Below are 22,519 nucleotides of genomic sequence, written 5' to 3' on the forward strand. Positions count from 1 at the left end.
AAGCAAATGAAATAAAAGCAAAAATAAACAGATGAGACCTAATTAAACTTGAAAGCTTTTGCACAGCAAAGGAAACCATCAACAAAATGAAAAGATAAACCTATGAAATTGGAGAAAATACTTGCAAATGACATGACTGATAAGGGGTTAATATCCAACCTATATAAACAGCTCATACAACTCAACATCAAAAAAACAAACAACACAGTTCTGAAATGGGCAGAAGATGGGTGTGCTCAGAGCAGGGGGCCTGAAGAAATGGATCCTCTGTTTACAACACAGCCAACAGGAATCCGGGTTCACTGTGACAACAGGCACAACACTTGGGGCCCTCCTATGAACACATACCCTACAGGTATTCCCCTGCACCTCCACATGGCTGCTGGGCAGGACCCGTGGGACAGGGCTCAATATTGGAAGAAAAGCCACAGTATTTAGTAGGGGAATTTGCCACCTAGAGCCTGTCCAGTCCATGCATGGGTGGGCCATGAGTGGTTCTATAGACATGAAGGCTTTGAACCTCTTTTCAAGGGAAAAAAGAGATTCCATATGCCATTCTGGAGTAGAGGAGTTTTTAAGAGCAGTGAAAATACTTTGTTTGACATTATAATGATGGAGATCTATACTTTTGTCCAAATAGGTGAACTGTGGACTTTGGTGATTATGGTATGTCAAAATATGTTCATCCTTAGTTTAAAAAATATATATAAATAAAAATAATGACTGGTTAATAAAAATAATGACTATGCGTATGTGTGGAGAGGGAGTATATTGGAAATTTCTGTACCTGTCAATTTTGTTGTAAACCTAAAACTGCTATTTAAAAAAATGGGCAGAAGAACTGAATAGATGTTTTTTGGAAAAGGAAATGCAGATGGCCAACAGGCACATAAAAAAGATGCTCAATATTGCTAATGTTCAGGAAAATGCTAATCAAAACCACAATAAGATATCACTTCACACCTGTGAGAGTGGCTATCATCAAAAAGACCACAAATAACAAATGCTGGAGAGGATGTGGAGAAAAGGGAATCCTCCTACACTGTTGGTAGGAATGTAAATTGGTGCAGCCACTGTGCAAAACAGTATGGAGGTTTCTCAAAAAACTAAAAATAGAGCTACCGTATGACCCAGTAATTCTACTCCTGGGACTATATCCAAAAACACTAATTCAAAAAGATATACACACCCCAATGTTCATAGCAGCATTAGCTACAATTGCCAAGATATAGAAGCAATGTAAGTGTCCATCAACAGATGAATGGATAAAGAAGATGCGGTAAACACACACACACACACACACACACACACACACACACACACACACACACACACACAGGAATACTATTCAGCCATAAAAAAGAATTAAATTCTGCCATTTGCAGCAACATGGGTGGAATTTGAGGGTATTATGCTAAGTGAAATAAATCAGAGAAAGACAAATACTGTATAATATCACTTATATGTGGAATCTAAAAAATACAACAAACTAGTAAATGTAACAAAAAAGAAGCAGACTCACAGATACAGAGAACAAACTAGTGATCACCAGTAGGGAGAGGGAAGAGGGGAGGGGCAATATCAGAGAAAGGGGGTTAAGAGATAAAAACTATAAGGTATAAAATAAGCTACAAGGATATATTGTACAACATGGGGAATATAGCCAATGTTTTATAGTAACTATAAATGAAGTATAGCCTTTAAAAATTGGGAACCATTATATTTTACACCTGTAACTTATATAAGATTGTACAGCAACTATACTTCAATTAAAAAAATATTAGGGATAAATTTGGGAGTTTGAGATTTGTAAATGTTACCCACTGTATATAAAAATAGATTCAAAAACAAATTTCTTCTGTATAGCATAGGGAACTATATTCAATAAACTTTAATGAAAAAGAATATGAAAACAAATATATATGTATATGCATGACTGGGACATTGTGCTGTACACCAGAAAATCGACACATTATAACTGACTATACTTCAATTAAAAAAAAAACTCTTCTTCTGAGTATAAAAATAATCCATGTCCATTATAAAATATTAGGGAAAATAAATGAATTTCACATTACATAAAAAATCACAAATAAAAAAAATACTGAAGGGAATGCACTATATAGTATGCAGCTTTCCCTCAAGGAAACTTTTTTCTCCCAAGAGACTTCCTTGCAGGATTACTGTTCACTTGAACATCTACTCTATAAAGTCCTATTGAATGGGGTTTGATTAAGTTGGCATTTCTCACTTCACAGATAACAAAACTAAGGTCCAAAAACATGGGTAACATACCCAAATTCAGTTGTGTATCGGATGTTTGGAGCTGAAAAAAGCCTTAAATTATCAAAGGTTGAATTGTTACATCATAAAATTAGTGGCAATGTCAGAACCAAAATTGAGAAACACTCAGTTTGGTAAGAATGCCTTGCAGGTTCATTAAACTTGGAATTGATTTTTAGTGAATTTGTTTCTTAGTGTAAGATATTTAACTAATACTGCTTTACTGTAAGTTCATTCATAGAATTTCAGCATACTCTTTCATTTATACAGCCTGTCACTATTTGTTAAAAAGTGATAATGCCACCCTCTATAAAATGTTTTATGATTTATAAAGTGCTCTCAACACATTATCTCATTTAAATGTCTCAACATCCCTGTGACATCATTATCCCCATGTAACAAATGGGGAAACTGAGGCTCCAAATTGTTAAATAACAATTTAACATATTTAGCAAATGTCCTGTTATTTGCACTGGGAGAAACGAAGACAGTCCTTGCTGTCAGGGAGCTTTGATATAGTTAAGGAGACAAAGCTTAACAAACACAAGCTAGAGAATGACGTAAGAAAATGCTTGATAGAATGGTACAAACTAGACAAGAATGCTGAAGGAATTCAAGGAAGAACGATTACTAAAAATGGAATTAATCAGTGAAGGCATCATTTAGGGATAAACCTTAAGCTGGATTGTAAAAGAAGTGTAAAGATTTGAATTAGCAGCAAGGAAAAAGAATTATAGGAAAGACTGACATCAGCAAAGGCATGAACGTGAGACCAAGAAACACACTGATGGAAAAGAATTAGAGTTTGAAGGAAGATGGGTCTGAAATGATCAGTCTTTTGGCTGCGCAGGAAAAGTCAACTGCTAAGGGACAAAGAGTTCCCATCACTGAATATAAAATAATATGGTACCACTTGCCTGGATTGAACAAGTGCTTTCCCACCCAAGTTACACAGAAAAGCAGTAAGCTTACACTCTCTGTTGTGGCCCCAGGCCTGAAGAAGAGAAACTAGCAAGAGAAGCTAAGTCCAAACTGGTGGTTATGGGTAGGAAGGCATGGGGGGGGGGAGTAACATGAGCCTCACTGGCCCTCAGATATTGACTGAGAAATATATGAATAGAAGACATTTATATTTCCTCTATACCCTTTGAATTTCTTTCCTGATACTAATTCATCTGCAAGGTGCCTGACCTACTGATGGTAGGAAAATGCCCTTTTAAGTGATGCTTGTGAAGCCAGACTCTCATGATAACTCAGTCACTGCCAAGCGGAGGATGTCCCCCACAACAATTCTTAGGCCCAGAAATGGAACTAAGGGCTGGCACAGAAGGGGTTAAAATCATTCCCCTCCAACTCTCCCACACAGGGCACTGCTCTCTTCTGTTGAAACTTATCAGTGAGGTTTAAATCTAGAAAATCCAAGGTCTTCCTGAAAGTTATAATAGTTTGCAAGTAAGCAGATGGATGAGAGGTGGGGAGAAAAAAGAGAATTGTGAAGAAAAGGAAAATGAAGAAAGCAACAAATTATTGAAATAAAACCTCACTTAGCTGGAATCCCAGATAAAGTTTTCTGCATTTGTTCTTCAAAAGCCACCCTAGCAAAACAAACAAACAAACAAAACCGGTTCATTGAACAAGTTTCAAATCCTTGCCGTTACTAAGAGAAGGAGATGGCAAAGAACATGAAGAGAAACAAAAAAATCAGCTTCTCAGGGTGTAAACTTCAAAAACCGAAGCAGTGGCATGAAATTTGTGTTTAAGCAAAGCTCTAATATGAGCTAGATTTCCCCAGAGTTTCTGAGGCGATCAAATAACCTCTAGAAAACATACTTCATTTGAAGTTTGCCCTGAATAACACCCAAATCCAACTTCACAGTTGCTCTCACCTTCCCAGCAAAAGGAGGGGATAAACTCTAGTAATGAATCTGCTACGGAGGTGCCACTACCAGATTCCAAAAAAATGAAGGGACATATTTTACCCTGTGACAGCCTTAAGGCGCCATCTGCAGTTCTTAGTTAAGACTGCAGTAAACCCAGACTTGCTGCTAGCTTATTAGGACCACCCACCATTAAAAACAAAACAAAACAAAGAAATACTAAATTCAGGCTAAGGAGTCCTCAAAAGCCTCCTGGGTCCTAAAGTAGATGCAACAGCTTGAAGACACAGTGCCTAGAAAAAGACCTAAGGGTCTTAGTTGGCTATAAGCTCAATGAGCAACCAAAAAAAAAAAAAAAAAGCTAATAAATTCTTAGACTGCTTGATTTAAAGGATGATATACTGTCCAGACCTTGAGAACTTAATAGCTCCACAGTACCTTGTTCTGTCTGAACTCATCTGAGAACTGCATTTAGTTCTGGGCACCACAATTTAAGAGCAATATTGACAAGAGTCATAAAAATGTTCATAGCCTTTGACCCAATAATCCCACCCAGGGGAATTTATTCTGATATAATTCAAGAGAACAGATGAATTAGAAGCATGAAAATATCGATGCAGCATTCTTTACAACAACAAATATACATATCTATTAATAGCTTAAATGTCTCCAGAGAAGGGAATATTACACAGCATTAAAATATAATTCCGTGTTATTTGAAAAAAATGAAAAATATATAATAATAATGCAGGCTACAACATGGATAAATCCTGAAACATTATGCTAAGTGAAAGAAGCCAGACGCAAAAGGAGATATTGTCTGATTCCATTTATAGAAAATGTCCTAGATAGGTAAACCTATAAAGATAGAAAGTAGATTAGTAGTTACTGGGGGCTGGGAGGAGGGGAGAATGGAGAATAATTGCTAATAGGTAAGGGGTTTCTTTTTGGGGTGGTGAAAATATTCTGGAATTCGTATTTATGGTTGTACAATCTCATGAATATACTAAAAACCACTAACCTGTATTCTTTAAAAGGCGGAATTTTATGGCATGTGAATTATATCTGAGTAATTGTATATATATAAAGTCTCAATGAGGGGAAAAAAGTACAAAATTAGATCCCTGATATGATTCGATCATGTAAAGTTAATTACGTACATTTACGGATGAGGACTAGAAGAGAACATGAGTAAATGGAAATAGTTTGATACAGGTGAATTTCTGATTGGTCATTACATTGTCCTTTGAGCAATTAAACATTTTATTTTCTTCCTAACAGTGTCCACAAGAGGGCAGAGAAAAGATGACAAACCAAACCATTTAACAGAAGCCTCAGCTGAAGTTAAAAGCCCAGAATCCAGTGTGGAAAGCAATCTTAAAGGTCATGTAAGTCCAACCTCTTCGCCATACAAGGAAAAGACTGAGGCCCAGAGTGGCTCATCCTAAGTCAGCAGGCTGGTCACGCAAAAGGCAGAAGCTGAACCTCATCTCCTCACTTCTCCATCCATCCTCTTTCTACCAAACTATGGTGCTTCCTTTAACAAGGTGATGTTTAATCTGGAAAAGGGAAGATTTAGAGGGATATAAGGTGAAGGGCAGGTTCTTTTCAAGAAAGGGTTTTTTGTTAGTTTTTGTTCTTTGTAGCAAGAGATGGCAGATCTAGGAATAAATTTCAGGGAAGAAAATTCCAGTCTAATAAGAGAATGACAATTAAGGATATCCCAAAGGTGGGACAGGCAGGGGATTTCTAATTCAATCAAAAACCAGAAGGGTCATCTCTGAGCAAGCTATTCTCATGATCCTGCACTGTGGGGAAGGGTATAGTTCAGTGGCAGAGTATCTGCTTAGTGTGCACGAGGTCCTGAGTTCCATTCCACATACCTCCATTAAAAAAAAAAAAAGCAAAAAACCCAAGAGAGTCTAGAGAAGGGAGGACCACTTGTAACCTACCCCCATCACAACACAATCTTCCTATTTACTTCTTTCTAACCATCATTTGTAAGCATTCACACAGGAAAACAAGAGGAATTTTTTAAAATACAAAATACACTAATTTACTCTAGGAAAATTTAGCCTTACAGATAGAGAGTTCATTCTGTACAGGTGACTCACTAGACACTCAAGCCCTATTTCTTTACATAGGCTGAAAAGGGGAAAGGGAACTACTAGCTACATTTGCTCACTCTACTTATGCCAGCTTCTTTATCACAGCAACCCTTTAAAAGTACATACTATTATCCCAACTTTAGAGGAAACTAAGGCTCTAAGTGGCTAAAGAAACCCAAGATCACAGAGCTAGAAAATCATGGAACCAGATTCAAGCCCTAATCCTAATCCTTCTGACTCTAGAACTCATGCTTAAAGTCAAAAGACAAGCCATAGACTGGGGGGAAATATCTACAACACATGTGGCAAACTGCTAAGGTTCCTAACAAGAAAGGATACCAAGAAAATAGATTTCACCAAGACAAGTAGGAACACGATGAAAAAAAAATAGGTAGATGACACGATCAGACAATTCACTGAAGAGGAAATTCAAGTGCCCAATAAACATTTGAAAAGATGCTAACTTCACTAGGAGTCAGGGAAAGGCAAATTAAAGTCATCAGATACTATTTCTTTTGTGTATGTGTGATTTAGATAGTGTCTTTTTTTAAATTTTATTTTACTGGGTTATAGTCAGTTTACAATGTGTCAATTTCCAGTGTAGAGCACAGTTTTTCAGTCATACATGGATATACATATATTTATTGTCACATTCTTTTTCACCATGGGCTACCACAAGATCTTGTATATATTTCCCAGTATAAACTTGTTTATCTATTCTATATATACCTGTCAGTATTTACAGATTTCAAACTCCCAATCTGTCCGTTCCCAGCCCCCTCCCCCGGGCAACCACAAGTTGGTATTCTGTGTCTATGAGTCATCAGGTACTTTTTCTTACCCATCACTGTGGGAAAAATTTAAAAGAGTGATAACAGTCTATACCAGTTACAAAGAAAGGGCCACTTGTACTGCTGGTGGAAGTGTAGAATGTTATAATCTTCTCAAAAAGTACCCTGATACAATATCAATAAAAATTTAAAACATACATTCTGTTTGAGCTGACATTATGATTTATTGGAATCTAGCATCAAAAAAATTAAAAAACACCAGCACATATATTTAAAGGTATTTATTGTAGCATGGCTCATATTGGAAAAATAGAGGCTGCTCATCAACAGTTCCCATTTGAACAAACTAAAATATTGCATATTTTGTACAAAAACTCCTAAGAAAATTTGAGAACAGTAAAATAATTTTCCAAATCAAGTAAAACCCCAATCACTTTTTGTCTCTTTTTCCTTATAGACTGTTATTTACTATATTTACATTTTGCAGATGTACTACTACATGTCATATTAACAAGTTATTAATTAATAGCTATGAAAATATCTCATTAAAATTCCACATTATAATCTGACAAATTATAAATGCTTTTCAAAGGCAATGTATATCAATTTCTGTCAACTTTAGAAAGGTGAGAAAGTTAATTTGGTCTTGAAATCAAGGTACATAAATTCATTGACAATTTTTTTAATATATGGATGCAAAGAAAAAACATCTACAAATTTCATTCCTATCAACTGATCAGACCATTTTTTTAATTAGTAGGGAACACTAGCCAAAATAATCCTACTTGTTTAAAATATATATACCACTCAGAGTTAACTTCCAGAAAAAAAAAAGTGTAAGGGACACACCCACAAATAAAGAAGAGAATGAAAGCTGGAGTAAAGGTACATAATTCTAACATCATGTTCCTGGTCTCCAGTCTTCCTCTGCAAACTGAAGCATCCTGGGCTAGTTCTTCCACATTTGGGAATTAAATAAGGCCCCCTTGAGATGTTCAAGCTATTGGTTCCCTAGGGTTTCCCCAAAGTCCTCATAAGGGCGTATGAGATATAAAATCATGAATTTTCCCATGAGTTTCTATAAAACAATGTCGTCTGTCTCTTCTGCAACATTCTAATGCATCCTAGTTACACCACTTAGAACGCAGTTCAAAACACTGAGTGAGGTGGACTTGGTACCTGTGTTCCCCCACTGGACTGTAAGCAAAGAGGGAGCAGGATGTGTAGCTCAGAATTAAATCCCAAGGTTTGGGAAGACCTGAGAATTCAGTCAGTCCAGCACCCATGTAGGTTTTGAGGGCATTCCACAATACCCCTTCACGCAGAAGAGTCTATGATGAGGGGACTGTCGCTAATCCACAGCAGCTTCTTTCTTCTTGGGAAAAGTGTAGCTCCTAGAAAGCTCTCCTAATAAATGGAATTAAAATATTTTTTCTGAAATTTTGAAATTTAACCCCAGTCTTACCCCTTGGTAGTCCATAGAATAGATCAAATCCCTCTTGTCACAGGACAGCTTGTGAAATACTAGAATCTTATATTTCCGTTCAATCACCTCAGTACGTGGCATATTAAAAAAAATTTGATAAATAACCTTCCCCCATCACTCATCAATGGACCAGGGGTGAAATAAGGTGGTATAGTCTCTAAAAGATATTTTGTTGGTTTTATAATACGTCTTTCGTTTGACTATCTGGCTTTAAGAAAAAATAATCAGGAATATAATAGTCAAGAATTCAGAAATTCAAAAACATAAATACATTCTTTCATCACAATAGCTTTCTCACCTCTAAGGTTTTCTCATTTCTGCTGCAAATGACAGTTTCTTTAACATTGTTAGGATGCCCCAAGTAGACAAAGCTGGGCTAGGACAAGCTCCCCAGCTCTGCCAGGAAGAGTCTATCCTCAAGGGGAAGTTTCTTCTCACCTTTAGGAACCCCTGGGCTTCTTGAGCTGATTCAGGGCTTCATACGCAGCCTGGATCTCCAGGAAGTGCCTCTGAGCTTCCTCTGTCTGGTGCCGGTTGTGGTCAGGGTGCCAGATCTTCACTAGCTCTCGGTATCTGCGATGTATTTGTTCATTTGTTGCCCCCTCTGAGACACCCAAAACCTTCAGGAAACAGAAACTAACAAATTAGAGCCTCATGAGTTGTCAGGGCATCTGGGCCTCTCCCTGCTCCCTTCCTAAATCATGCTGGAATTGGCTTCCACTTACTGGTCAAAAATGCCCAGAGCCTCAGATTAGAATTCCAGCCTTTTGAAACATAGACAAGCTCTGGATCGCATGGCAAGAACCAGGATTTGCCTTTAATCACAGATACCCATTTTCCAACCTGGAACTTGGCATCTCTGATAAGATGTCCTTCTCACAAGAGAAATAAGCATATATGTTCACCAAATACGTGTACAAGAATGTTCGTAGCAGCTTTATTCAGAATAGCCCCAAACTGCGAACAACCCAAATGTTCACTAACAACAGAATAGATAGATAAATTGTGGTATATTCTTACAATGGGATACTATACAACAATGAAAACAATTTATAATCCCGTGCAACAGTATGAATAAATCTCACAAACATAATGTTCAATGAAAGTCAGACACAAAAGAGTACACACTGAATGGTTCCATTTATACGAAGCCCAAGAATAGACAAAACTAATCTATGGTGACAGAAGTCAGAAAAGAGGTACCCCTCCCAGGAAGGAATTGGAAAGGGGCATAAGGAAACCTTTTTTTTTTTTTAATGGAGATACTGGGGATTGAACCCAAGACCTCCTGCATGCTAAGCATGCTCTCTACCATTGAGCTATATGCTCCCCCCAGAAACCTTCTTACTACTGGAAATATTCTATACCTTGATCTGAGTGGTACTTACATAGGTGTATACAAAAAATTAGTGTACTTTATATATGTTGTACCTCAAGCAAAGGTAAATGATATAGACATACCTTTTTCTGCTCCCTATTAGAGCTCTGCACCTTCATTCATTGCACACAGAAGCCCAAACAGTCTAGAACATCCTTCTGGGGCCTGACCCAGCAGACATGAAAACAGTATTTCCACATAAGGGGCACCAGCTCCAATAAGGCTTAGCCTAACCCCTGGAGCCGACCCAGACAGGACTGAGAGAGGAGAAAACCTTACCTGGCGAGCCAGCTGACACTTCTCATCCTGAAAACTGTGAACAAACTCGTACAGCTTCTTCCACTCCTGGAAGTAGCTGCTGCTGAAGCCATGGCCTCCCATCAGCAGCCTCCAGACTCGGTAAGGCAGAAGGAAGACAGACTCCATCAGGCGGCCAAAGAGGGGGAAGAAGCTGAACCAACTCAAGAAGGAGCCTAGGGTCTCCGCCACATAGCTGAGGGTGGCAGCTGTGTTGTAGAGGGCGCTGTATGCTAGCGGGCCTGTGAAAGCAAGGTAAGCCAAGCCCAGGCGGTAGAGCCGCACACTGAGCGTCTCTGACCCAAGTGAAGATTTGTATCGGCGATGCTTCTGGGCTGTGATGCTGGCAGCCAAGCTGATGGGCAGGATGGCTATGGGGCGGCCATAGAAGATAGGGGAAGTAAGAAATGCCACCCCTAGAGTGTTCTTAAAGTCTGAGGTCTGGTTGCCAACAGCAGCCACCAGCAAGACCCCTAAGCCAACTGCCAGTGGGAGGCCCACAATATAGAAGCTGGCCATGAAAGAAAGGCTAATGAGAGCCACAAGGCCAAAATAGATGCCCACAATCATCTGGGCAGCAAAGCGAATGGGACTCAGAGGGGGTGTCCCCCCTCCTGAGCTCTGCCTCTGCCCCTGGGCTCTGTTGGCCTGAGCAACAAAACTTGGGAGCTTCCAGAACTCCCAGAGCCAGCCTAGCCCACCACCCCCCAGGGTAAGCATCCAGAGCAATGCATGGCTGTCCCGCCCCAGGTACAGGTGGTGGAGCCCAACAGGGCCCCCTACAGCCCAGAGGACATAGGTCATCAAGAGCCCCTTGGCCATCCTCTAGGGAAAGGGTCTCAGAACAAGTCCAGTGGCACCTGACATTACTCAGAATGCAGAAATCTGGGATCCTCTGTGAGAATCACGGCCCCAGAGTTATCCTTAGACCCTAAGACATGGAAAAAAGCAGTTGTAAGACTATATCCAGTTCCCCAGCACAGTAACCCTTTCTCCTTCCAATATTAATCAAGTCCAGATCTTCCTGAGTGTCTCTGAAATTCTGCTTCTCCCATACCCTTTGGTCTAGCACCTCATCTCTGTTTTTCACAACCACACTGACTCCAAATTTAGGGGAGAATGTTTCAAATGCTTTCAGTTGAGTAACTGAGAACCCAGCACACAGACAAAAAGGCAGAAGCTTAAATTTCAGACCTCCCCTCAGATCACCGACCTCCCGAATTAACTCATGCATTGGGGGTGGGGGGTGGGGGTGGGGTGGAGTGAATCTGGATGGATACAATGCCCTTTTAAAGTTCCTACACGTTTTTAAAGTCCTCTGTCACACAGCACCCCTGCCCCCACCCCAATTCCCACTACTGCTGCCCTCAGACACTTGGCTGAGGTTTTATCCCTCTGCAGCCTCCCATCTCCCCAGATCAGGAAATCTTCCCACAAGTCAAACTTGAAAGAGGTCCTAAATTCCCTCCAGCTCCGGAAAACTACATTTTGACTTAGACACTGGCACTCCACAATTCAACCACCAACTTTCGGCGCAGACTTGGAAATTCTCTCCAGAGCGGCCAGGTGAATTCCCAGAATATCAAACCAGATGCCAAAAAGTGCCTGCCAGTCTCTCCCCTCTACACAGAGTGCACCTCATGACCACCAGCTAGTACCCGCTAGTCCCAGTGTGAGCATCCGTACCTGGGGACCTCGGCTCCCAGACCTCATCAGATCAGTCATTTTCTTTGACCACAGAGTCAAAATGGCCCCTCTCATTCCGCTCCCACTTCCATCCAAATGGACTTTGTCTTTCTGTGTTTGCTGTGTCACGGAAGTCGGGCCGTCCTGGTCAGGCCCCTCCCCAAGGCCCTTCCTGGACCCTTAGGGATCATTTTTCAGGCTGGGGCTCCTCTCGCCAGCCCTCTCGGGTAAACTCGGTTTAAGGTTTTCCCGGCGTATTCAGTGTCCCCAGGTTCAACACGGCTGGCACAGCGCCCCACTCCAGGCCGAGAACACCTGCACTGCGGCACCACGACCACCAGGTGGCGTTGCCGTTTACGGACGGGTGGTGCCGGGCGGGTCCCCGAGACTCACCTTGTCCAGACGGCCCCGCAAAAAGCAGCCCAGGGCGGTTCCCCATAAACGCAAAAAAAAGCCCCTGATCGCCCCCTTTCCACTCCTACAAATGAGAATGTGTCTCCTTTCTCACCTCGGGCTGCACTCCTCTCTCCCTACTCCATTGCCCTTCAGAGTCACCGACAGACAGGCTGCAGAGAGGGACTCTTTCCCCGAATTTGCCTCACTGCCCTGCCTCCAGGCCTGCCAGTCAGGGGCACTACATCTAGATCCTAGATTTGAGCCTGAGACCTGAGGAGCCCCCTGATCCCTCAGGAACCCATGTCCGCTGTATCTCGCTGACTTTGGCGAGACGGAGAACCAGAAGCAAAAGGGATGGGGACGAGGGCTTCCCCAGCATGAGAATAGTCCACATCCTCCCGCCTCGATGCTGGGGTGGACCTGGGATGCAAGATGCCTTCATTTCAATGTCTTGGGCTCCAATCTTGATTCTGTTACGTGACCTTGGCAAGTCTTGCCGCTTCTTGGGCCTGTTTCTTCCTCTGCAAAGGAAAATCTCGGATCTCTACGGTCCCCCAGCCTTGATTTGGGGGTGGGCTGGGCCTGGAGGTTCTTCACCCAAGTCGCCTCCTAGCAGTCAGCAGAATGTTTCTGTTCCCTCCACATTCCCAGCCTCCTCAGTCCTTATCCTGGCCTGGGGAGGGAATGTGGCTCCCCATATTGCCCCCGGGGCACACTGGGGCTGGGAAAGGCCCCGAAGCAATGCTGGAGCCGCCAGCTGAGGGGCGGGGGCGGACCGGGACGCTGAATAATGAATGAGACTTAATTGGGCCGGCACTGTGCGGCGGCGCGCTAAGCTCGGCAAACAGCTCCGGCGGCGGCGGCCGCCGCTGGACAAACAAACTAGCTTCCCGCGCAGAGAGCCGGGTGGGGGACGCAGCTGCGGGAGGGGGAGGGAAGCGGCAGGCCGCCCGGGCCCCGGGGCCTCCGCGCGCCGCTAGCTCTGAGGCCGGAGGAACCCCGGAGTGCCGGGCTGCGCCTGCCTCCCGGAGAGCAGGGGACAGGGAGGGGGCTCAGGCCTCCATCTCAGGAAGCTGGAACTAGGGAGGGAGAGAAGGCGATTTTGCGGTGGAGTCAGTGCCCCGAGGGCGATAAGCGCGACGAAAAGATGAAGAAACAAGTGGAGGGAGGAGGAGAGAGGGAGAACTGAGGCAGGGAAAAGCTCTCCGGGGGAGGGGCTGTGGCGGGGCGGGGGCGGGAAAAGAGCCGTTACTAAGAGGAAAGGGAAGAGAGATGGAGGAACAAGCGAAGGGAGGCGCGAGGAGACGGGGGAAGAAGAATTGGAGAAGAGTCAAGGAGAAGGATGGGAGATGACCGGAATGAGAACGAGAGGGCGGCGGGGCGGGCGCGAGGCGCCCCTGCCTCCGCCTCGCCCCGCCGCGCTCCCGCCCTAACGCTCTCTCCAGCCGCCCGCACTCACTTTGTCACAATTACGGGGCCGTCACTCGGCCCGGATTGTTTTCCCCAAATTGTTGTTCTATAAACTGGCGTAGGGTGGAGGGTGGGGGGATCTGACAGGCTGAAGCAGGAGGGGAGGGTCTGAGCTGCGGTGGGGGCCTTGGTGTTGTATTTACCTTCAAGCGGGCCTGGGGCAGGCAGGTGAATCCTGAGACCCACGCAGGAATTATGGTCGCTGCCCTAGCCTCATCGTTGATAAGACTTTTTACCTTCCTGGCCCTTCTCAGCCTCGGGTACCTCAGTTTCCCCAAAAGAGAACTGAGAGGCTTAGAAGGCAGGAGCAGCGAGGCAGCTGTAGGTGGGGCCCGAACTTGCCTGCTCACCCCATTCTCTTTTGTTGTCTGCTACCCTGGTCACATGGAGAGGGGGGTCTATCCACCTCATTCTCCCCAGACCGCCCTCGGGTGCAGGCTCAACCCCGCTGGATGGCCAGACTCCCACCCCCGACAGGTCTGGGCCGCCCCTTGCCCCGCCCGCGTCCTCCAGCCCAGGTGCCGCGCCGCCCGGTGCCCAAGCCACCTTGCTGTCCCTCAATTCCGCAAACATCTGTTGCGCGCCCACTGTGAGCCAGATCCGCGCCAGCCTCCCCCCTCCACCCCCGCCTCTCCCCCGCCACCCTCCCCTTACCGGCCGGGCCGGCCTGTCGGCTTCGTGACAGCCGCCGCCGAAGCCCAGGCCCCGCGGGAGCGGCCGGAGAGGAGCCGCCGCATGGCTGGCTCCGACACCGGTCTCCCCGGCGGCTCCAGGGGCAACGGAGGGTGGCGGCCGCTGAAGCGAGACCGGAGGCGGCCCGCAGAGTTATCAGAGCTGGGCGGGGGAGAGAGGGGCCATGGGCAGGCTTGTCTCTGAATCTCTAAGGCCTGTCTGTCTCCTCATTCCATTGCCCTAGGGTTGGGCCGGGGCCGGGGCCAGGGCCGGGACCCCGCCTGGCTCTGCGCGCCTGGGACGCAGTTGGCTCCCGCGCCCCCTCCCCCAGTCCGGGTGATTTACACGCGGGCTCCGCGCAACGGCCGCTTCCCAATCAGGAATATCGACCCCGGGCGGGGCCTCCGGGCCGCATCGATCCCTCTAAGGCTCGGGATTTAAAAATGTCAAATTTGCCTTTTCCAGGCGGGTGGAGGGGGCGGGGGTGGATTTGGAGGAGGGCCGCTTGGGGGTGGGGGGGCAGACAGAGGGGCATCGACCAGATGCCTGTGCCCTGAATGAGAAGCGACCCGGCCATGGCCGGGCCCTGACACTAGCTGCTTATCCTTACGTTGCAGTCCCCTCTGGATGAGGGTAGGAAGGAAGCCCTACTCCCCCTCCCCATCTCCATGGACCGCACTGTTGCAGTGGGGTATTCCCAGAAAGAGAAGCCCCAGAGGAACAAAGAAAGACCCCCTAAACGTAGGGAGACAAATTTGGAGGAGATTCCTAAATGTGGAGGCATACAGACACAAGGAGGGATGTAGAGACACAGATACAGAGGCTCCAGGAGATACCCTATGTATAAAGAAGAGTAAGGCACATGGAAGGGGCTGAAAGACACACCAAGTGAAGAAAGAGAGTTATTTAGGGAGAGGAATTAGAATGTAATTAGCATTATCTTCCCAAAGTGTCAACTAGCAACTGGACCTGAAATCCAAAAAGTAAGGGTCCCAGAAGCCACAAACCCAGCCCCAAAAGAGGTGGGCTCTCTTGGAGGTCTGATGGCCTTCCCTTCCCTTCTGGATATCCACCTCTTCCTTTCTGTCCACCACCAGCCTGGGAAGCCAGATGGGCTGGAGATCACATCTTATATTGGAGACTGTATATGTGATGGAGACTGCGTGAGTGTGTATATGTATGTGGACTGTAGAAAACTCTGGAAGTAACTGCTTCCTTCTCTAGAACTTAGCAGCTGGGTCTACAGACTTTGGAAAAAATCCACCACTCTCAGGAAGCTTGGGAAAGGGATGATGTTTGGGTTGGAGGTGGTGAAGGGAGCAATTGTCCAGACCAGCACCCTCACAGTTAACATCTATCCCCCACACCCCCAGCAGCACACCTCAGCTGTCACTGTGCACACTGCTGTTTCCTACAGAATTGGAGACAGAGAGCTGAGAGCAAGTAGGGTGGGGTGGCACAGACATACAAGGAGAGGCGGCAGCTCATCCTCAGACACAAGCATCACACACCTCCACTGACAAAATCAGGCCGACACATCCCTACCACTGACAACACACAGTCACTGACCCCCACATGCGACCAACACGCATCAATCCCTGTCACATACACCACCTCTGTGTGCACAGACACGCACAATTCCTCCTAGGTCAGGCCAAAGTGCCTAGTCTTAAAGCCTGTCTACACCCTTTCTTGACATCTTAGACGTTAAATCGCCTTATCTGAGCAGAGGGATTAGGTCCCCGTCCCCGCTCCCCAAATTCTGCAACCAGGGCCAGCTCCAGCAACTAAAAGGCCGATCTCGAGGAAGTCAAGTACCAGGGTCGAGGCAAGGAACCAGAAGCTGACCGGGCAGTGGAGCTGTTATACGCCTCCCTTATTTCCCCTCCTGTCACTGTCTCTTTCCCGGCACGTCCACTCGCGGCCCGCCGCCCGCCTGTCAGTCGAGTAATGAATGCGCGCTCCGGGCCCCGGGCTCCCCTGGAATCGTTCATCACTGCCAGCACCGCCCACCTCTCTGCGCCTGCCGGGAGGGCTACGCGGCCCAGGCGGCAAGACCCCCTCTCCCTCCACCTCCACTACTAATTGTCAGATTGAGATGTTGATTTGTAAGCTAGGAGCTAGCGCCAAAGAATCCGCAGTAAAACCTGGGCTCCTTGAACTTCCTCTGCCTCCATTTGGGGTCGCCCAGCCTTGGAGCCTTTCTGGATTTGATGTGCATGGGTTGGATTTCACTTAAGAGATCGAGAATAGAAGCAACAGTATTATTTTATTTCAATGGGAGGCGCACCAGTCTTGAGATCCTAAGAGGGCTTATCCTGGGCTCTGTCCCACTTCTACAGACCGGAGGCTCTTGGGCTTCGTCCCTCAGACTCCCAGCAGGCGGCGCCTGGGCCACCGGTCTCCTCTCACAGCTAGTCCTGGCTTCCGCACTGGAAGCCCCCAGGCAGCCGTCCCCAGTCCGCATTCAGTGAACGATGGGGGTCATATACTGCCCTCTCTTTCCTCCCGTGACTCCGGCCTCCCGCACCTCCGGCCTTCCGCAGTCCTCCATTCTCCCGCAGGAGGCGCCCCTGTTGCAGGTCTGCTCTCGCCCTGCCCTAGGAGCCTAGGCTGCTGTCCCACCCCCACCCTCCCCCAGCCCGGGCCCCGGAGCTCCTCGGGCGGCAGGCTGAGTGACGGGCGGCCGGCGATTATGCGGAGGGGGAGCGGGGTGCGCCGCGGGCGGCAGCGCTGACCCTTCACATTTCCGATCCGCCGGGACCCTCATCCATCCGAAGCTGCTCTTTGTCTGGCCGCCTAATTGCCGGCGGACAGGATGGATGGCGGGACCGACAGCCGTGGAATCCCTAATAAAGGCCGCGGCCGCCGGGGAGGGAGAGCGGGAAGGAGGGGGAGAAAGAAGGAAGGGATGGAAAGGGGTAGGGGGAAGTACGCGGCCGCGGCCGCCGGCTCAGAGCCGCTGCACGAGGCGCACATGGGAGCCAGGCTGGCCTATGGTGCGGGACCAGGAGTCTAGGTCTGTCCCCGGGTCAGGTGGGTGTAGGGGTTCGTGAAGTCTCCCGCTTGCTGGAGAAGAAGAAAGAGCTAGGGGCAGAAAGCATCCTAGGGCCAACCTCGTTTAGCCGAGCCTTCGAAGATTACAGCCTCGCACTGCCTCTTGGGCTCCCGGCTTTCACCAGCCCAAGCCCCGCCCTCGGCTCCCTACCCCCCCCCCCCGCCTCCTCTGCTCACCTGTCGGTCTCAGCGCGGGATCCAATATCCCACCGGAGAAATGAGGGGTCTGACAGCTGTCTGTGCGGCCGCTTGCCACTTTTCATTAACTGTAGGCTGGAGCTGGAGGACGATGGGGGCGAGGGGGAGGGAAAAGAGGGTGGAGAGAGAGGCTAGGGCGAGGAGCCGCACCTGGCCAGGGGTCAAGGGCTGCGGAAGTTAATCTGCGTGATCTGGCCTGACGTTGGAAGCAATCTCTACCCATCCTCTGTGGAGCCAGGAGCCTGTTCTCAGCCTTGTGAGCTCTGGTGGCTGCCCTTTGAACCTAAGGCTGCACGGAGCTGCGATGCCAGGGGATCCGTGTGGCGGATGAATGGAAGCCCTGGGCCGGGCGGCGGACTTGCCCTCTGGCGGGTCGCTGAGGCCTGTCGACCTTCTGAGAGAGAAGGCAAAGTGCGTGCGGGCTCTTGGGCCGTGATTGCTTACCCCTCGGTGGTGGGAGGAGAGACGTCTTCGGCTTTCCTGCCTTTGGCATCTTGAGCACATTTTTTTCTGCGATTCCTTCATTTCCTTCTCCCTCCCTTTTCTCTTTTCTCTCCTCTTCCGACTGAACTAAGTGACTTCTCCTCAGCTAACTTCGGCCAAACATCCAACATCCATTAGCCAACAACTGAGCACCTGTTGGGTGTTAGGCTCCACAGCGCTGGAGGTGGGGGTTGGGGGACACGTTCGGTCAAGGTCCTGCCTGCCCTGTTGGCCTCACAAGCATAGGTCTCCCCTGAGACCCATTCAGATCTCTCTTTCCCACTCCTGTCCTGCTTCTTGCACCCTTCCACTGCTTCCGGTGTCATTTCTCTTCTCCGGGCAGTGAGAAGGAAACCAGGAAATCACAACTCTAGTTCTAGGGCTGCCATTTACAGGGTGATACAAGATAAGTCATTTTTCCTTTCTGGGTCCTCCTTCCCTCATCTGTAAAATGGAGACAATATATCCATCTCTCAGGAGTGTCTCCAGGATGCAATGAGAACTTGCTGGTAAAAGCTCTGGAGTGTGGGAGGGTATAGTTCAGTGGTAGAGCACGTGCTTAGCATGTAGGAGGTGCTAGGTTCAATCTCCTGTACCTCTGTAAACAAACAAACAAACCTAATTACTCCCCCGACCAAAAAACCCAAAACATAAAAGCTCTGAAATACAGTAAGCACATAATAATGTTATTTCCCTTTCCGTACTAGTCCCTGTGCTCTCAGGTGGGAAATTTCCTTTCTCTTTATATCAGAGGTCTGGTACCAGGCAACCCAGGTTGCATCCAGTTCTGTGTGATCTTACTTGTGGGAGCTGAAAGCCAGTGTGTAGGGGGGAGGAGGGAGGAGTGGAAAAGAACCACACTTTAAATGGCCCTTAAAAGATGAGGAAGGAGAGATTGCAAGGGGAAAAAAAGACGTTTCTATAGATCTTAATGTAACATCAGCCAGGTGGTTCCTCTCCCCTTACAGATGAGGAAACTGAGGCCCGTGAAGGTTACACTGTAAGTGACAGGGGCAGATCAGATCACACTTCTGGGATCTTTCCTCCCGTGAGTCCTCTATTGTTCGTTTCCTCCGGCCCCCTTTCTTCCCTTGAAGGGGTCCAGGTCAGTGACAAGGAGTGTGGGAGAAGGAACAAAAAGAGAAAAACTTCAAGGAGCCAGGACCTTTCTGCTAGACTTCATAAAATTTTAACAAGAAAACTTCCTCAGAGTAGAATGTACATATCATATGCAAATCATATGCTAATCACATGCTAATCTAAAGTCTGGTCCTCAGAACTCTGACACACACCTGGCTGTAAGCCCTGGGGGAAATTCTTGGGACACCCCTGGGTTCCAGGACAGGACAGGTAGGGGTGGGTTCCATTTAGAGTCAAGTTATGGAGTTAGGATTCATTTTAGGATTGGAGAGGAGTCAAGTGTATACTTTGAGATTAGGGTCAGGGCTAGTTCAGAGTTAAGGGCCGAATACAGTAAGGCAGGATTCAGACTGGGCTGTGCTTTTAAATCAGGGAGCCTAGGGGACTTAAAGGCTTTCTCTCCTCTCCCCTCCTCCCCATCAGCCTTGTCCCCACCTCCACTGCCCCTTCTGTGTCCTGCAGCACAGCTCTCTGTCTACTTCCCATTCCAAACCATACCATCCCTCTGAGGCCTCCCAGTTTGGCTGCCCAAGGAGCTCAAGGAGTGTAAATTGTCCCAGACCCCAGCCTGGGCCCCCGTATTTCCTGTTGAGCCCAGACCCCTTGGCTTCTGGCCCCAGGAGCACTGGCTGGCCTTGACCCTACCCAGGTCCCTCCTTGGCCGAATGTGACAGCTGCAGGGGAAGCAATAAGGACCTGGTGAGCTGGCAGCTTCATTCCGGAGTGTGGGGAAAGAGCAACAGAACATGAATAAATTCATGGAGCTGGCCCCTCGGCTCCCTGTGAGCCAAGCCCGCTTCCCCCACCACACACACCCGCTGCTGCCTGCAGCCCTGCTGGTCACCGAAGCTCAGAGCCTGGGCTGGGGATGGGAGGAGAAGGGAAGCTCCAGAGAGAAGAGGGCTGGGACCTGGGTGAGTAGGAGAGGGGGTGGGGGGCCGGGCTGAGCAGAGAGGACCTTCAGAGTGTACATGGGGGGAGAGGGGGGAGGAGAGGGGTGGCAGGACATGAGGTCGATGGGGCTTGGGGATCAGGCAGAGGAGGCCAGGGTGAACCCTGGCCTGCTCTCTGTCTCTGATCCATCCATCATCCAGCTGGGGGAGCAGATTCAGAATTAGACATGCATGGGGCCGACATGGCCCTCAGCCCCCCGAGGAAGACAAATGGCGACAAAGACCTTGAATAAAATTTGTATTTATGGTTGGAGGAGGCCCCTCCCCCACTGACTGCCAATCCTTTTTCTCCCAACCCTTTCAAGCATGTAGGGGCCTCCCTCCACACAGGCCCAGCCTCAGCAACCTCTTTTTTCCTGCACCATTATGGGTTGGGAGGTGCAGGGAAGGGAAACAGGAGATGAGGGAATCACCTTCCACCCAATAATTATGCCCTGATGTGCCCGGTGCTCTCCATTTTACACAATGTACTCTTACATATCACAGTACTGGCTTAGCCTCGTCTCTAAGAGATCCTTTGCAGCTGTCCACCTCCAGGGTCTCCAAACACTCTACTTTTGCCTCTGGCCGTGGGGTTCCTGTGAGCAAAAAATTGCCCCCAGAGGGGTCAGACCCTGAGGAAGGATGAAGATCCCTCATAGAGAAGGATCTATCAAAGCTTGTGTTTCCTCTTGGTCACTCAAATGACAGACACAGTCACCTCTCACAGGAGGGTTCCGAGCACTTAATCTACATTTTAGTTATGTTATTTGCATAAACAATTTCAAATCCCTCCCCCAAATATTTATTCCTTGGGGTCCAACCTCTATGAGTTTCTCTCTAACCACAGACCTGTGAGGAAGAGTGAAAGGGCAGAGATCCTGGGGCTAGACAAGGTCTGGGACCAGGACAGGGGTGGGGCTGGGCTGGGCTGGCAGGGCAAGAACTGCCTTCTGACTTTCTCCCTGGTAGACTCTCCTCTTCAGTCCTGAGGAGGAAGAGATGACATTCGTGGGGTCCCACATTTAGGAACTAAAAGGAAGACAAATGCAAAACCTCCCTTTAAACAGCCCTCACACATACACGCACAAAGACAACAACACAGTCCACAATCCCACTCACCCAGGGACACACAAGGCCAGGGTCCCATGGACACGTCCACACTTGGCAGCACACTGTCACAATGCACAGGCCCAGAGCCTACCACACCGCTGGAAGAACCGCCCCGCCTCCGCGTCTTCCCCACAGTTGATATGTCACATTGGAGTCCGAACACGGACCTGGGTGTCTCTCTGCAGCGCGCCATTTACATTTCTCTCTCGATCTGTCAACCTGTCTTGGCTCCCGTCTCTCTCTCTCCGTCTCTGTCTCTCCCTCTCCCCCTCTGGGGCTGTCAGTTAGTCTCTTTTCCAAGCTTTGTCTCTGTCTCTGCATCTCTATCTGGCTTTCGTCTCTGTTTTCTCTGTCGCTCCTTCTCGGCTTTCCTGTCGGTTTCCTGCTCACTCCCCAGGCTGATCTGTTTTCTCACTCTCTAGCTCCCTCACTCTCTCGATTGCTCTGCGCCCCTCAACACTGGGGGTCGAGGGTAGCAGTGCCTGGAGATTTGCCTCTTCTAGTTCAAACCAACACATACCCGTTGAACACTTTACCATACATTATTGGGTCACGGGCACTGAGTGACATGGGGTAGCAAATTTCTATTTTTTTCTCTCCCTTCTTGTTTGTTTTGAGGTTTTTTCCTTTCTTCTTTTTTATTTATTTATTTATTTGGTTGGGGAGACAGGGAGGATTCTTTTTAGCTCAGGAATCCACCTGTTTTCTGTATGTATCTCAACCCCTTTTACCCCACCGCTGTTTCTGGCCTCCTCTGGGCTCTGGGAATACCAAACTCAGGGAAGAAGGTGAAAGTAAGCATAGGGTGGGGGCAATGAATCCCTGCAGTATTGGTTTAGAGCCGGGAAGGAACTGAGAGTAGAGGGATGCGGGTGGGGGCCGCTGTCTGCCCCGCCTCCGCGCTTCCTTCTCTGGGCGCCAGGGGTCGCTCCGCCCCCGGCCGCTTATAGCGGCTCTCGCCGCGCGGCTGCTCACACCACCCGCACTGCCGCCCCGGGAGGGAGGGGAGGAAGGTTAGGGACGCAGAGAGGGAGAGCGCTGGCTGGAGAGAGACGTGGGGCCAGGGCACCAGCAGGGGCTGGGGCCGCGGCTGGGGTAGAAAGGTGGGTCAGTGCTCGCCAAGAGCCAGGGCGCAAACCTACCAGGAGGTCG

General features: G+C 48.0%; 1 protein-coding gene and 1 non-coding gene across 4 annotated transcripts; one reads left to right on the forward strand and one right to left on the reverse strand.

Annotated features, from left to right (window-relative positions):
• The first annotated feature begins 227 nt into the window (after positions 1–227).
• On the forward strand, positions 228–357 carry LOC116282746 (small nucleolar RNA SNORA11). The gene has a single exon (XR_004192325.1). It is a non-coding gene; the product is annotated as a small nucleolar RNA SNORA11 (small nucleolar RNA).
• Positions 358–5,701: 5,344 nt separating this feature from the next.
• Positions 5,702–13,020, reverse strand: DNAJC22 (DnaJ heat shock protein family (Hsp40) member C22). Of its 3 annotated transcripts, none has more exons than XM_072972850.1 (3): positions 10,203–13,020; positions 8,984–9,165; positions 5,702–5,719 (listed from the first exon to the last, which is right to left on the reverse strand). In XM_072972850.1, the coding sequence occupies exons 1-2, from the start codon at positions 11,040–11,042 to the stop codon at positions 8,986–8,988; spliced, it is 1,020 nt and encodes a 339-aa protein (XP_072828951.1). In that variant the 5' UTR covers positions 11,043–13,020; the 3' UTR covers positions 5,702–5,719; positions 8,984–8,985. The 3 variants fall into 3 exon arrangements, with proteins under 3 accessions (XP_072828951.1, XP_072828950.1, XP_072828952.1); XM_072972849.1 differs by lacking the exon at positions 5,702–5,719 and adding an exon at positions 7,730–8,466; XM_072972851.1 differs by lacking the exon at positions 5,702–5,719 and having other exon boundaries at positions 9,076–9,181.
• Positions 13,021–22,519: the final 9,499 nt, after the last annotated feature.

Source organism: Vicugna pacos, chromosome 12 (assembly GCF_048564905.1).
Source record: "Vicugna pacos chromosome 12, VicPac4, whole genome shotgun sequence".
Taxonomy (NCBI): Eukaryota; Metazoa; Chordata; class Mammalia; order Artiodactyla; family Camelidae; genus Vicugna; species Vicugna pacos.

Coding starts and splice junctions, on each gene's coding strand:
- DNAJC22 (XM_072972850.1), bottom strand. CDS start 11,042: ATGGCCAAGGGGCTCTTGATGACCTATGTCCTCTGGGCTGTAGGGGGC. Junction 9,166..10,202: donor AGTGTCAGCTGGCTCGCCAG/GTAAGGTTTTCT, acceptor TGTTTCCTGAAG/GTTTTGGGTGTCTCAGAGGG.